Raw genomic sequence first — 16802 nt, forward strand, 5'->3', positions numbered from 1 at the left:
TCAACAATGGACATAATGCATCATAAACAAAGTGATATAATGTATAAAAAAACAAAATACTATAGTTAATAGTTTAATGACAAAAGTTATTGTGTACTATGTCATAAACATAAAGTATGATACGCCATACGAGTAATAAACATGTCATATAGTATAAAATGTCAAAAGAGTTAGCATTCTGTATAGCATTGTCATTACAAAAATCATATAGTCTGCTATAAGAGTCATGAAACACTTCATAGAGATGTACTATAGTATGCCATAGTAATGTAATATAGTGTATTATGCAATTAGTCATAACATGTCATGAATACATCGAAGTTAAGTGTCATTAAAGTAAAGTCAGAAAAGATGTTTAAAATATAAATATGTCATAGGTCAGTGTATATATAAAAACATAAAAGATCTTATTGTATAGTATGTTGTGAAAAAGTCCTGATTATCATTAAACATGAAATTATAGCATGCCATACAAATGTCAACACATCATGAAAATATTGTATAGTAAGCCATAAGAGTCATAGAAAATATAGTATAGTATACCATAAGAGACAAAAAACTTAGAAATATGATAGTATAGAATGACATAAAAAATAGCATCGTATAATATGCCTATGAAACTCATCTTGAATGGTTTGTCATAAAAAGTGTGGCAAATATGACCCGTATGACCCCTCTGAGTACATTCATGCAGTAGAAGAAGACGTGGAAGAAACTCTGTTATCCCAAGTTTGGATCGGAACTCTGCACTCATCTGAGGAGAAGAGAAGTCACTACGTGAGAATGTGAATCAAATACACAGCGACGACTACTACATCAAATACAACTACTACATCAAATACAACTATACTACCAAAGGTGTTTTCAAAGGTTTGATGACAAATGAAGGAAGATAAAATCTGCACGTTTCCTTTTGCTATCTTTATGTTCATTTCTTTTGGCGGAATGAAAAACTTGAGTTGTGCTTCAGGAGAAAGAAGCTTTTCTTGTAGCAGATTTTACTGACCAGGCCTGAGAGAGGAGGCAGAATGTTTTGGTCGAACGGTGAAGCAACCTGTCATTTTGTAATTGAATGAAACTTAATGAGATGTGTGTCCGCTGCAGCTGTGTTTTTGGTGACTTTTAAACCCATCAGGGTCGAGCACGTTGTGTGCATGACACGACAATATAGATATCTATTTATCTACTAGTATTTAGAGATGAATACACCCTGAGTGTCCTTCTAATTCTGTACCTGAATTACACCGGCACACAATCATTATGTTGTACAATCAAACGTCTTATGAAATAGATGTAAAAAGGCACTCGATAACTAGTGTGATGGCTAATTTCCACTATGACTTATCTATCTGTTTTTATTGTCGAATACATACATTCAAACTAACATGTGGGATAAGGAAGATAGACAGAAATAAAAGCATAACAAATTAAAATGGAAATAGAAAAACGTAAATAAATAATAGAACAGAAAAAGAGAAAAGAAGGACACTAGGGCACACATTCTGACTGTGTAATTACAAACCTATATCAGAGGCAATGCATCCCATTACTGTTTTTATGGTCTTTTTGTCGGTACAGCATTTAATAGTTGGTATATACAGTTCAAACTCGTTGTAAAAAAAACACAAAAATAAGTCAGTGGTTTGTAAACGTACACCCATGTATATAGAATTTGACAAGAATAATCAATACATTTCATTAAATACATTTAAATGAAAAAAATGACCCCACTTCCGCCAGCAGCAATCGTTCCCTTTAGACCGGAGTAACATCATAATGAGTCCGGCGGAAGTAAGAATAAAAACGACAACATAGCGGACTGCTTGTTAGAAACTGGCCCAGCCGATGTGTTTTTGAAGCTCATTCAAATCAAATCGGCATTAACTCGCGCAACATGTCGTCCGTCTTCTGTTTCCGAGACTTCGTGAACGAGCGACTAACCGCTGCTGCTGCGGAAATTCTGGGCGTGTTTGAGAAAACCGTGGTGGTGTACGAGGAGGAGATCTACCGGCAGCGCAAACTGCTGGACGTGGTTCTGAAGCCGGTGATCAAACTACACAAGAAAAGTGAGAACAAAAGAACCTTAACCGGTCCCTTTGATAAGTCATCGCATCACGGATCTGCTTCTATTCTCTTTATTACTACGGCTGCAACATTAAACCGCTGCTTACACATTCATGCATCAACGTGATTATATAGAATCTAACGTGACGCACAGTGTAAGTGCAGTTTGCCAAGCTCAAAGGTCTGTACATTTTAAAATATACAGAAAAACAGAAAACCTTCCTTTGACAGATAAAATAAATGAAAGTGGTATAAGAAAGCATGCACTTTGTACTTGCATTTGAAGTGTAATTAAACAATTTCAACCGATGAATACAAAACTGGAAAACATTTTATATTTGAAAAGACAATAAATAAATAAAATTGTTTAGATATAAAAGTGTTTGAATACATAAAAATCACTAAAAAGACAGATGTGGGACTCTGTGGAACGCACATTTCGCATGGGTCCTTCTTTAAACCTAACCACTAACGCCTCTCCTGTCCTCCCTCTCAGACATCACACAGCCATCCGTCTGTAACGACGAGGTTCTCGCCGACCGGCAGCTTTGTAATCAGGAGAGGAGCCCCGGTCTGGACCGACAGGACCCCGATCCTCCTCGGATTAAGGAGGAACAGGAGGAACTGCGCACCAGTCAGGAGGCACAGGAGACCGATGGGTCGACGTCGAGGCCTTCTTGCGCGGGAAGGGATCGGACTCTGCTTTCGAATTCACCGACCCACATCTCAGTCACGGCGATCAAACCCGAATTCGACGAAGAGGGTTCGGGCGTGTTGGACCCAAACGGTGACCACGGCCTCCATCGCAACGCTCGCCGAGCCAAAGGCCAAGACCAGGACGCCGATCGGAAACCGGAGCACAAACGCTTCAAATGCCTGTTTTGCGCTGAGGAGTTTTGCGATTTCTTAAAGCTAAAAGTTCATGAGAGGACCCACGCGGGCGAAAAGCGCTACAAGTGCGAGACTTGCGGCAAAGGGTTCGCCCGGAAGGCCCTGCTGAGGAAGCACGCGAAGACCCACGCGGAGGGGAAGCCCTTCGGGTGCCCGGTGTGCGGGAAGGAGTTCAACTGTCGCTCGAACCGCGCCACTCACGTGAAGACTCACGTGGGCGAGAAGCCCCACGCCTGCGTCACCTGCGGGAAGGGGTTCAGCCGCGGGGCGGACCTGAGGAGGCACAACCGCACTCACACGGGGGAGAAGCCGTACAGCTGCGTCCACTGCGGGAAGGGGTTCTCCTACGACTCGTCGCTGAAGAACCACGTCCGGGTGCACACGGGGGAGAAACCTTACAAATGCGCTTTGTGCGGGAAAGGGTTCGCCGTCGGCACGACGCTGAAGATACACACCCGGGTCCACACGGGGGAGAAGCCGTATAAGTGCAGCGTGTGCGGGAGGAACTTCGCTCACGGCACGGGGCTGAGGTTGCACGGGAGGATCCACGCACGGGAGAAGCTGCAGGGCTTAATACTCAAGATTTAGTAAGATCAGACTGTTGGGATTCAGCTGTGTGTTCGGCACGCAGCAACTCCCTGCGGTCCCCACATGGCGGAAATAGTTCTAATTGTTTGAAAGAAACGAGGAAAAAGATCCAAACATACACTGGTCCCTGTTTCTCTAACGGCTGCTATTATGAATTGAATACGTTGGATTTTTAACTGTTGGTCAAACGATTTTGATGTCCCAGAGCTGTTTAAGGACAAAATAGACTAATTGTTCCTCAATGTTTCTCTAACATGTCACACTGAATGCGCTGGTCCGACTAAACAGAGGGCTTGGAATTTACAAATCTACAAACAAGGCTGTTTAGAGTCTGTATGGATCGAGAGTCAAACTTCAATCCGTTGATTAGTTCATTCTTTTGGGGTTTTTTTGGAAGTTCTTTGTGCTTTTATCTTGTTGAATAATGTATTTGTTTACAGTGCAATGAAACAAAAACGTGTTCAGCACGAGCCACATAAAAGGAAATGCATAAGAATACAGCCATACATATATTATAGTATACATATCATAATTGATTCTATATATATATGTGTATATAAATAACCGAGTTTGGCATGGATAATCATGATCCAGAGTTGGAGTCTCATTACATCGTTGCATGTAGAGGGAGGAGCAGTCAGTTTCACCTCGACCAATATGATTGTCCATGAGTCGTTATCTTAATGAATGCCTTTGCTCATCTCTGACTCTCATTGGGAGTCCATTTATTTATTTGTCTTTTTAAGGAACCAACGTGTTTGCTTTATGTACTAATAAAGACACACAGTGATCATGACTGTAGAGGTGTTGTCTCTCTATAGCCTGTTAACAAACTGTGTCTGTGTTCTGTTTATAAGATCAGGATCGATTTCTACCGGCGGAATGCGCTCGTATTATTTATGCATTATTTGCGTCTGTAAGTTTTGAAATTAAGATTGTGACATCGACATTAAATAACCCAGAATATGATTATTGTTTCTCTTAAATGATAAAACTCATCAAACCCGACACGCAGGAATGATCAGCCTCACGTGACTGAATGAAATGATGATACATGATGTAAAAAGATCTCTGACTTTAATTGTATCCATAATAAAAGTTATTGAGGGAAATATCAGATCATGAAAAGACAAATCTTTCTAATAAATGAAGAAAGTTGTTTGTGGCTCTTTTGTTGTTCAGACTACAATGAACATCTATTTAAACCAGACGGTGAATCACAAAACATATCAAATATAAACTAGAGTTTAATCTGATCTGTCTTCACTCTGGTGTTAAACTCAGTCAGTCAGTCCGATCAGCTGCAGTGTCCAATGCATACATGACTGATGAACAATGAGGGGGCGTGTCGGCCGTTAAAACACTTCCTGGAAATCTGTTCTCGTGGGTCCTCGCTCATGGCTCCTCGTAGAACCCTCCTCGCTCCTCCGAGCTAAATAAGAGCTTTGGGACGGCCGTCAATATGGCGGCGCAGAACTTCCGGTTCGAGCGAGGAAATGACAATTAAGAGACTTGGGATGTACCCATAGCTACCGTCTCACGTTTCTGTCCAGCCTATTCCCGGCTTGTCGCTGTTGTACTTCTTCATCCTTGGACATTTTACGGTAGCTGACATCCGTTATGTTGCATTACTGCCACCTTCTGGATCTGGGCCATAACTGTGCCATCTACATACTTGATTCTTTTTTTATTATCAAACCAGTGTCTCTCAAGAAGTCAGCCATATTATTACTTTTTCCTTTACTTCCATACTTCCCAAATTTCACTACTCAGAATGACAATATGTGCTGGGATCCACTGCCCCCGCTGCTCTTGGGACATATTTTATGTCGTAGAACAAACCGTTAAAATCTCTTCAGCTGGTGTTAACCACAGGTTTTATTTCAGGCATCTAAACCAAAAACCCATTAAAAAATCAAACAAATTGACTTTGAGACGAGGGAACCAGAAATGCAAAAACGCTGACTCATTGCTGTGTTTTAGGACTCATTCCTGCACCGCTCTATTCTGTGAACTCAATTGGTAAGCGTCTGAATGTAACAGATGATATATATATATATGTGTGTGTGTGTGTTCTGTCTCAGTTCTGTTTTTTAATAAAGGGTTGGAAATTAATGCTTTTTGTTTTTTGATCCGATTCATCGATTAATCGAACAAATAATCGACATATTAATCGATTATTAAAATAATCGTTAGTTGCAGCCCTATAGTATTTAACAATAAAAAGGTAAGGAATCAAGAGCTGCTGCTGTCTGGGACTTCTGTTGAGAGAGTTTATTGAAAAAGAGTTTTATTTCATAACGTGCTTATTATTCCATTGAATTTGCTACACTTTCTCCTTAAATACTCTGATGGAGGGGCGACTAAGATGTAGTGACAACTCCAAACCACAGCGGCAGCAAAGCGCGGCTCGCGCCCACGGTCTGCCCATGAAAACCACAACGAAGAATAACTTGTTTATAGCCTCAAGTAAGGTCTGAAGCGGAAGTAAACTGACAAAAAGAACGCACGTTCTGTTAGCTCCAAAGAGTTTGACGAAGTTTTTTTTTTTTTATTTTAATGATAACGAGTGTTTGGATTTTAATTCCGTGATGTCTACAGTCCAAAGTATGAGGCGGTTCGTGTGTGACAGAATGACCGCGGCGGCTCAAGATATATTGGGAGCCTTCGAAAGGAAAATAGAAAACTACGAGGCAGAAATCGCTCGTCAACGCAGACTCCTGAATGCCGTTTTGTCACCTGAGATAAAGTTACACCGGACAGGTTGGCAGAAATACTTTCTAATGAAGCCTGTTCTGTGTTAAACGCTCACTTTATGTATATCGTGTTGCCATGTCGAGCCCCGCCCTATGGACCAGTTTAACAGGTGTGACGGGTAATTTGGTTTTTAGGGAGATTAATGCTGCGACAGACTAATATACATGTGGGCAGAGCGCATAACAATAGTTAGTACATACTTTAATATGCTTATTGTGAACCAAATACTCTCACAATGCTTATTACACACACTGTAGCCTTAACTACTGCTAACTTACTATGTGGGACAACTTTCTGTCAACAAGCAAAGTATTTACTCAAGTACTGTATCTAAATACAGCTTTAAAGGTACTCATGCTACTTGTACTTTTACTCTTTTACGATTCGGAGGCACTATTGTACTCCGTTACTGTTAGAGTGGCAATCCTTAAGATTTCAGTCCTGGTTGATTTAGAATATCTGTTTGAGTGGTAAAAATGGGATTGTGTTAAGAGTTAAGCAGAGGACACCCAGTTCATAATACTGCAAATATATCATGCAAACATCAGCAGGTATATATAGGCTCAATCAGCATTGTGTTAAGATAAGGTAAGATATACTTTATTGCCCCCTTATTGCACAATGTAATGGCTGTAGAACAGCGGCACCAGCAGCTTTTACGTTGGTTCCCTATAACCCTTCCTTTCACTGTACAGTTCTGTATGCTACCTGGTGGCTGACGATCTCATGGGAACATATCGTCTTCCAGGGTGAACCTGTACAGGAATGTTTATCCTGCGTGTCAGCGCTGGCTGTCTAGGCTATATTGCAACACCCTCTAAATGTGATGTTGATTCTGTTTAGTCACTATAACACAAAGGTGATTGGTATTGCAGCTCTTTAAATATTTGAATTTTAATGAAATGACATTCCTGGGGAAGATGTTGTATCAAGGTTTTTCACCATTGTATACACAAAAAAGGGAACTATGCATGCCATTGTCCCACCCTCAAACGCTTACTGGCCAATCACAGCGCAGCTTTGGCCAGCTCCTACCAGGGTCCGACAACTATCCCGCTCTGCTCCATAGACTCTCATGCAATGGTTTAAGATATTCTTCATTCTCTTGCTGGTTGTGTGGGTTTGAAGGTTTTACGTTGTGTTATAGTGATACTCGTTACCCAGAGAGGTTGGGAAGAGATATAAGTTTCTAAAATGGTACGTCTCTAAAGAAAACAGCATGTAACAAAACTGAATATGAAATATGAATGTGTTGTGCATTCACTGTCATTGGTAGGGGGTAGGGCTGCAACTCACGATTATTTTAATAATCGATTAATCTGTCGATTATTTTTTCGATTAGTCGATGAATCTGATACAAAAACAAAAAAGCATTAGTTTCTAACCCTTTATTCAAAAACAGAACTGACAGTGCAAATTTTGCACACTGCACTTTTCAGTTTTTTATTTGTGAAAAAAATTTAAAAACATGTATCATTTTCTTTGTACTTCACAATTGTGTGACACTTTGTGTTGGTCTTTCACATAAAATTCCATTAAAATATATTTATGTTTGTGGCGTGTAATGTGACAAAATGTGGAAAAGTTCAAGGGGTATGAATACTTTTGCAAGCCACTGTATATATATAGATATACGCAAAAATTGGCAGCGCAGGCCAAATCCACCGCTTCTGTCCCTTTCACAATAAAAGTCCACATAATATTTGAGGGAGAGCATCTTGCAATTTTGTGCTGTTTGTCACACAGTGTGTAAAGGCCTTTAATCATAACTGTTAACTATAGGCTTATATATTTCCAACATTTCACCATTCCTTTGTCCTTCCTTTCAGAGCTTCTCCAGATATGTGTCCATAAGGAGGAAGAGGAGGTTCTGCTCATTCAGCAACAGGATGCGTGTACAAGTTTGGTTCCTCCAGATCCTCCACCGATTAAAGAGGAACATGAGGAAATGTGCATTAGTCAGGAACGACAGCAGCTTGCACAGCAACGGGAGACTGAAGCCTCTAAATTGACTTCAACTCGTGAGGGAAGTGTGCAGTCTCAGCCTTTGGACCCTGACCAAACTGAAAGCGCAGCGAATAAAGATCGCCAATCCAGCACCTCAAACAGAGACATATTATCTGAATCTGACAAGCAGAGTTCTGCAGCATCAGCCCCGAGCACTGACCACCAGCTCCTCTCTCCCAGCTCTCGTGTGAGAGCTGAGAGCCAAGATCCAATAACTAGTAGCCACGAAAATGCAACGCCAACTAGACATATTGAGTCAACACCAAATAATAAAAGCAACGACGAGAACACAACATCAGCTATAGGTACTGAGCAAACATCTGATAAGAAAAGCAACGACGCGAACACAACACCAGCTACAAGTACCGAGGAAACATCAAATAAGAAAAGCACCAACAAGAACACAACACCGGCTACAAGCACCGAGGAAACTTCTAAGAAAAGCACCGACGAGAACACACCAGCTACAAGCACCGAGGAAGCATCAAATAAGAAAAGCACCAACGAGAACACAACACCGGCTACAAGTACCAAGGAAACATCAAATAAGAAAAGCACCAACGAGAACACAACACCGGCTACAAGTACCAAGGAAACATCAAATAAGAAAAGCACCAACGAGAACACAACACCGGCTACAAGCACCAAGGAAACATCAAATAAGAAAAGCACCGACGAGAACACGACACCAGGTACAAGCACCGAGGAAACATCAAATAAGAAAAGCACCAACAAGAACACAACACCAGCTACAAGCACCGAGGAAACATCAAAGAAAAGCACCGACGAGAACACAACACCAGCTACAAGTACCGAGGAAACATCAAATAAGATATGTGGTGATGAGAACATAGCTTCAACTAGAAGTACCGAGCTAACACCAAATAACAAACATAACAATGACAACCCAGCATCAAGTGGAAATAGTGAGCAAACGCTGAATAAGAAACATAATAATGAGAACACAACGTCAATCAGAAGTTTTGAGACAACACCACACAAGACTGGTGATGGTAACGTAAAATCAAATGGGGGTGGGCCCACTGAGCCGACATCAAATATGAAAATGGATAATGGAAAAACATTAGTAACTAGTACTGAGCCAACACCACGTAGGCAAGATAATTATGAGAGCTCAACCTCAAATGAGACGGCAACAGGAAATGGTAAACTAACACAGAATAAGAAAAGCAAAGATGGAATGCCAACCTCAACTGGACGTTTTGAGCCAACACCTAATAAGAAATCTAACAATGAAAAGACAACATCAACTACAAGTACTAAAACAACACCACATAAAAAATGCAAAGACAAGGACGTAACATCGAATACAGATGCTGAGACAACACCAAATAAGAATCATAGCAACAGGAAAAAACCATCAACCAGAAGTACTGAGCGAACGCCTGGTAAGAAACATAATGGTGAGAAGACGACATCAACTAAGAGTACAGAACCGACACCAAAAAAGAAATGTAACATTAAGACCACAACATCAGCTAGAGGCACCAAGCAGACACCAAACGAGAAATGTAATGATGATGACCCAATATCAAAAGGAAATAATGAGCCAACACCAAATAAGAAAAGCCAAGATGTGAGACCAACCTCGACTGGAAGTGTTGAGCCAACGCTAAGTAAGAAACGTAGCGATGGGAATAAAACGTCAACCAGAAGAACCGAGCTAACACCTACTAAGAAAGGCAACAATAAGACCACAACATCAACCAGTGGCACCAAGCAGACACCAAAGGAGAAATGCAATGATGTTGACCCAATATCAAGTGGAAACAGTGAGCCAACACCAAGTAAGAAATGTAATAATGAGAAGACAACATCAGCTGAAAGAACTGATCCAACAGCGAATAGTAAACCCAACGATGGGACAATAACACCAACTGCAAGTACTGAACAAGCACAAAATGAGAAACCCAATGGTCGGAACACAACTTCTACTGGAAGTATTGAGCCAACAGCAAATATGAATTGTAACGGTGAGAACACATCAGCTAAAAGTATTAAGCCAACAACAAATAAGAAACCCAACGATGGGAAAGTAACGTCAACTACAAGTACAAAGGCAACACCAAATAAGAAACCCAAGGATGGGAAAGTAACGTCAAGTACAAAGGCAACACCAAATAAGAGACAAAACGATGCCAGCGCAACATCAAATGGAATTACTGACCCAACCCCAAATAAGAGACGCAGGTATGAAAGGACAACATCGACCAATGCAGCTACAACATCAACCAGAAGTACACGGCAAACACAAAGGGAGAAATGTAAAAGTGAGAGCACAACATCAAACGTAAGTACCGACCCAACACCAAATCAGAAAGACGGGAGAACATCAGGTGGTAGCATCAAGGACGATGACAACCCTTACAAGTGTGACCGGTGCGGCAAGGTGATGACGAATTTCAAAAACTACAAATTTCACATGAAATCCCACACTGTGGAGAAGGCTTTCAAATGCGACACTTGTGGGAAAATGTTCAGGGAGAGTTGGGACTTGAATAAACACTTAGTGGTTCACGCCGCCGAGAAGCCTTTCAAATGCAACGTGTGCGGGAAAGAGTTCAACCGGCAGTTCAACCACGACCTGCACCTTCGGGTGCACACGGGGGAAAAGCCGTTCAAGTGCGACATCTGCGATAAAAGCTTCACCTCGAGTGCGAACATGAAGAAGCACCTGAGAATTCACACGGGTGAGAAGCCCTACACCTGCGGCGACTGCGGGAAGGAGTTTGCGGATTCCTCGTCCTTCAAAAATCACCGGCGAGTGCATTCAGGGGAGAAGCCCTTCAAGTGCACCTCTTGCAAGAGAAGATTTGCCGTCCTGACCACCTTGAGAAGGCACAGCAGGACGCACACGGGGGAAAAGCCGTACGTTTGCGACGTGTGCGACAAGGTGTTCGGTCACAGATCCGACCTGAAATGCCACATGAGGTTGCACACTGGGGAGAAGCCCTACAAATGCAGTACTTGTGGGGAACAGTTCTCCACCTGGTCTAAACTCAACAAGCACAAGAGTGTGCACACAAGTGACGAGGAAAGTTCCTCTTCTTAAAAACCCAGCAGCATTGGATACGCCGTACTTCAGATTAATTACTGGTATTTTCAGTACATTTCTTTTACCGAATTAGCATTGCACTCGTCTCGACTCCCGGTTGACAGTTAAAAAACAAATCGATGCAGCAGAACCAGAGATTTCCATCCATCCATCCATCCATGTCAAATTCTGAGCCTACATTACCCACCACTCAACATTGCCAAGTGTTTTTGGTGTGCTAGTAGCAGCTAATAATGTAGCCTCAATCTGTTAGCCTCAGACAGAGATGAGGAACAGGCTACAGGTGTGATTCATATGCTGTCTAGATCAGTAGAGTTCCCCTTTGAATTGTCTTGTTTGTTCCTTTGTGCAAGTGACAGTTGAGGTTGGAGACGGTATGTTTTGGGGTTGTTGGTCCGTCTGTCCGGGCCATTTCACACAAATATGTAATGGGATAAAATGATGTGTTGACATTTTTCGACAGGATGTAAACTGCAGCGTGACTGGTTGGCGGAGGCATACAACCACGAGGAGCTAATTCTAGTCATAAATGTTATCGTCTTCAATGTAAATAAAATCAGCTTTTTTCCTTTGAGTTTGGGGCTCAGTGGGTGGAGTGGGTCGGGTCATCCTTTAACCACAAGGTTGGCGGTTGGATCCTTGGCTCCTCCTGTCTGCATGTTGGAAGTGTCCTTGAGCGACACACTGAACCCAAAGCTGCTCCCTGGGCGCTTCACAGCAGCCTGTGCTGCTCCCAAATACTTAAAAACTAAAGGTTTTTTAAATAAACTCAAAATGAATACTCTATGTCACCATGGTAACTTAAGAAGGCTTCAGTTGAAATGAAGTTTGTCTGGTATTGGTAGTATTCACTGTTTTATAGAGAAGTTGTGAATCATCTGTAAATATTTTTGAACACGGGGGTTTGGGTTTTAGTGACTCATCAGAAAAGAAACCTTGCGTCTTTGTTGTCTAAATGCCTTAACGCCTTGACTTATATGTAATGAGTGTGTTTTTAAAAGTGCACAATGGATCTGTAAAACCCACTAAGTAAATTTATTTTTTATGTTTTTTAAATGTTTAATAAAAGTAATTCACTTTTTTTCTGCCTTAAATGGTTGTACTGTTGATGCTTGAACAATGTTGTTCCGGGCAGCTGACGGACAGACATTTGGAGCGGGTTCCTGTGGTCTGCACTGCAGGAATGAGTCCTAAAACCAGGGAATGAGTCGGCACGGTTGCACTTCAGTTTCTGTTGTCTCGTCAATGGGTTTTTGTTTAGATGCCTGAAATAAGATCTGTGGCTAAAAAAAAAGCTTAGAATCCGTCAGTAAAAAGGAACCCGTGAATTTTGAAGCTTACATGGAAAAAATCCCCATTGGGTTCTTTGTTGAGGAAACCTGTGAGATACCTACAACAATACATCATCCCTCCAGCCCTATACCCACACTAGGCACTCTTTCTTTAAGTCTCCCTGTTAATTGGTTTAGGATGGCACCTTATGTGGCGGACCATACACGTAGGACGTGTGGCCATAGACATATGTATTTATTGTATGCACCTCCCTGCAGAATCACCTGATGATGTGTCACTTCCTCCTCTGAACACTAGAGTAGGCAGGACTCACTCAGAAGTGAACAGACTATATGTCTGTCCTAAATGTCCTCAGCTTCACATTCAGATGTTCCATTCAGAAATAATGTTGCTGTTGCACGTCCCGTAGATTACTTTAAACCAGGCATGTCCAAAGTCCGGCCCGCGGGTCAATCACGGCCCGAGGTCAGATTTTATACGGGCCGCGCCTTCTGTCTTAAAATGCATTATTTATGGCCCGCCAGCACAGTCAAAACAATGAATAAATCATACAAATGCAACATGCAATTCCTCTTTTTACCTCATGGTGGCAGCACCACTCTGTAACTGTCTGGCTGTTTGACATTTGCTCAGACCCTTCAACTGTCACGGCTTCGGCAAGTAAAAAAAAAGGAAAGTCGATACCGAGGGCCGCCGCTTCCAGGAAACCATCGCATCCCGATGAGTTTAACGACCGCTTTCGGGATTTTTGCAGCGATTGAAGAGGACACGTTGCTTTTCTCTTCTCCCTTCAGCGTGGACCCTGATGATGCTCCGCCTCACCTGCAGCTGGAGCTGATGGAGCTGTAGTGTGACAATGAATCGCTCAGCCGGCAACAGCATCTCTCTCTCTCGTGCATTATTACCGGCAGCTGGATAAAGGAAAGTTTCCAGAAATGCGAACATTTGCAAAGAAAATGCTAAGCTTGTTTGGCTGCACATATTTGTGTGAGCAGATATTCTGTGTTATGAACTTAAACAAGAAGTTTAAGTTTCATTGCTTTTTGCAATGAAAAGTTGAATTTTCATGTATTTTAAGACATTCACCCTCACAAGGGTTCACTTCAATAGTGCACATTGTCTGACTACTGATTTCAGTCTTGTCTAATCCTAAAAAGATATGAGGCCATATGAGGTCAGCAAAATTGAATAAAAAGACTCTCTGGGCTGAATGCAAAAGTGTTCCTTAAATAGGTATTTCAAATGTTAAGTATTCCATCATTTAAATCCTGCAATATTTCATATTTGGCCTATTGAAAATGACAAAAGTTGCGCAATGTTAATTATTTAATCAGTAGAAAATGTTTTTATAACACAAATGCAAATGTGATTTTGTACATTCAAGCACATGAACAAGATAAATCATTTGTAAAATCATGTGACACTTTTAATGACAGCAACAGCAAGAAAACACATGACAAAAACAACAGCAATAATATAGCACACAAAATATTTTGGCAGCAGTTTGAAATTTCCGTTTGATAGACTGCTGAAGTCGTGAAGGATGCTCACCTTCACGACTGATCAGCAGATTCTGAGAGGGATTTATTTTTATTATTTAACTGCTCAAGTTCTTTTCCACACTAAGGCTATTAATTGTGATGAGGTGTCACACGTAAGCAACGACATGCTAAAAAGGTTGGGAACTATACATACAAAGCCTATAGTTCTCAATTTCTGTACTCCTGCTTGACCCCCACATTTAAAATATACACTTGGACTGATGGCACTTACTTTAAACTTTTGAATAAGATAATGGTTTGAGTTATGTAACTGTAGATATAACACAAAAGATCACTTTCTGTATGATCTTTGATAAAAGACAAGGGCAAGTTTCATGTGTGTTGAACTTAAATGTCAAACAATTTTTCACTAGCCTTACTAAGTCATATTTAAGATTGTCTTGAGGTGAAAATATTGATCCGTTTCTAGGTGACTAGCTTGTAGATAGCTTGTTCTTTATGTTCTCTGACTTTCAAGATGTGAACGAAAGGCAGAATAGTTGTTGAGATTTGTTCACACCGGAATGCTTACATCTGGTTACATTGCTATTTGCTGTGTCATTGAAAATACAATTATTAAATAACAGTGTATTCATAGGCAACTTTTTTTGTTTAAAATGATGTCAGCTTGGGCATTTTCACATGATCAAATCTGACCCTTTAAACCAACTGTTTGCCAAATTCAACCAATTGCATTCCTGCAGTTTCGTATAATTTACCAACTCCTGGGAAGCAGCAGAGAAGAGTGGAACAGAAACAAGAAGACCGTCAAGCTGAATATTTAGTTGAGTCACACTGCCACGTAATCGTAGTCACTCCATTGTTATTCATTAGCTTAAGGGAAAATATAACAATTGAAGCATTCGGGTCTGGCTGAATTTGATGATTATCTTAATGTCAAAATGTGTATTATTACTACCAATGCGTGTTGTAAAGACTGCTTACTAAACCTAACATCTTGTGGAGGTAGATTCACATTCAGTTGCATTAACACATTACGCAAGCTTTTCTTTGTTTTCTGTATCACTTCGTTATCTCCATAAGAGCGATGGACGGGAGGTGATGAAAGCATCCAGGAGACAACACCAGAAGGACAGACGGGTGAGACCCTCCTGGAGGTCTCCTGCTGCTGTGGTTCAGGCCAGAGGTTTGTGGGGTCGCTGTGCTACAGGTCTACTGAAAGTAGCTTGGCATGCTGGCTAACCGCCGTGGATGTCGGACTGTGTCTACAGCCTGTTAGAGCCTTGCTTCAACGTCCAACACATGTTACCTCGTCCCTTCTGAACAGGACACGCTTCATAAACGAGAACATTTCCAACGACAGTTTGAATCCTAACCTGTTCTCCAGTCACTCTACACTTTACCTTTCCCCACAGTCGTGTTCCCCTCTGTTCATTTTGTATCCACTTGCCTGACTGTCCACCTGTCTATCCCTATGTCTAATTGTCTCTCTATCTGTCTTTCTGTTGGCCTATCTGTCCGTCTGTTTACATGTCTGTCTGTCAGTCTGTAGGTCTGTCTGTCTGACTGTCTGAAACTGAAGGCACTTCAGGTTAACCGGGATGTTGTAATGTCGAGTTGTGATTGGCCCCCACCACCGACACTCCCTCATACCACCATCCTGCCACGGCTGTCAGTTTGAAGTGAAATAATGGCACGACACCTTCTAAAACCTGCTTACATTTGTCTCTTCAATGAGACTTTTGTCATCCCATCATGCCAGGACGCATTGACAATCAAGTCTGTACACTCCGAGATCAGATATCGCTCGCATCGGGATTCGATTCAGATGGCCTGGCTCGCATTGAGGTTGAATCTGGGTGAGGTTTGGATATGTATGTAGTTGTAGTTTCATGGGGCCCACAAAGTGAAAGATAATAGGGGATTTATAATGGAAGAAAATTGCAGCAACTGTCTCTAATCTGGCCTACGTCTTTATTCTGTATCCTCCGTGTCGTGGTGGATAATCAGTGGCAGGTCGTGGTTCCAGAGCTGCGGCAGCTCCAGTCTGTGTCATGCTGAACCATTAGCCGCTCACAGGTGGGTTCATTAATCATCTCGATTGTGTTTGCACAGCTGCAAACCCTCCGCCCTCCTAACCCAAACCTCGACCACAGTATCCGTTTCAAACAAGCAAATATTTGTAATCATCTCGGATGACCTGTTTTACTTTGTGTCATTATGTGATTGATGGAGTAAGTGTGAGTAGGCCTTGGGGGGGGCGGGGGGACTACAGTACATTCAAAATGCACATTCGTCTTCTATACTGTATAACTAGACGCCATTTATCTACCAAGGGAAACCGTAATGGGTATTTTCATTCAATTTATTTCAGTGCAATTTATTCATATAGCGCCAAATCATAACAGAAGTCATGTCCAGACACTTTTCATACTGAGCAGGTTAGACTGTTCTCTATGATTTATAGAGACCCAACATTCCCCCATGAGAACTCGCCGGGGTGACAGTGGCAAAGGGAGAAAAAAAAGCTTGGGGCTGAATCGGTCTCTGGGTGGGCGGCCATCCGCCTCGACCGGGTGGGTTGAGAGAGAGAGAGACAGAAACAGAGAGCGAGAGAGAGACAG

General features: G+C 41.8%; 2 protein-coding genes across 2 annotated transcripts; both read left to right on the top strand.

Annotated features, from left to right (window-relative positions):
- Window positions 1-1894: 1894 nt before the first annotated feature.
- Window positions 1895-4292, top strand: LOC306697808 (uncharacterized protein; the record flags this gene model as incomplete). Its single annotated transcript, XM_079161856.1, has 2 exons — window positions 1895-2066; window positions 2561-4292. 2 exons carry the CDS (start codon window positions 1895-1897, stop codon window positions 3541-3543), a joined length of 1155 nt encoding a protein of 384 aa, XP_079017982.1. The 3' UTR covers window positions 3544-4292.
- Window positions 4293-6045: 1753 nt separating this feature from the next.
- On the top strand, window positions 6046-12596 carry LOC306697067 (uncharacterized protein). The gene is made up of 2 exons (XM_079160809.1): window positions 6046-6306; window positions 8130-12596. Exons 1-2 carry the CDS (start codon window positions 6135-6137, stop codon window positions 11378-11380), a joined length of 3423 nt encoding a protein of 1140 aa, XP_079016935.1. The 5' UTR covers window positions 6046-6134; the 3' UTR covers window positions 11381-12596.
- The last annotated feature ends 4206 nt before the right edge of the window (window positions 12597-16802 follow it).

This window comes from Pholis gunnellus (genome assembly GCF_910591455.1).
Source record: "Pholis gunnellus genome assembly, chromosome: 6".
NCBI classification, from domain to species: Eukaryota; Metazoa; Chordata; class Actinopteri; order Perciformes; family Pholidae; genus Pholis; species Pholis gunnellus.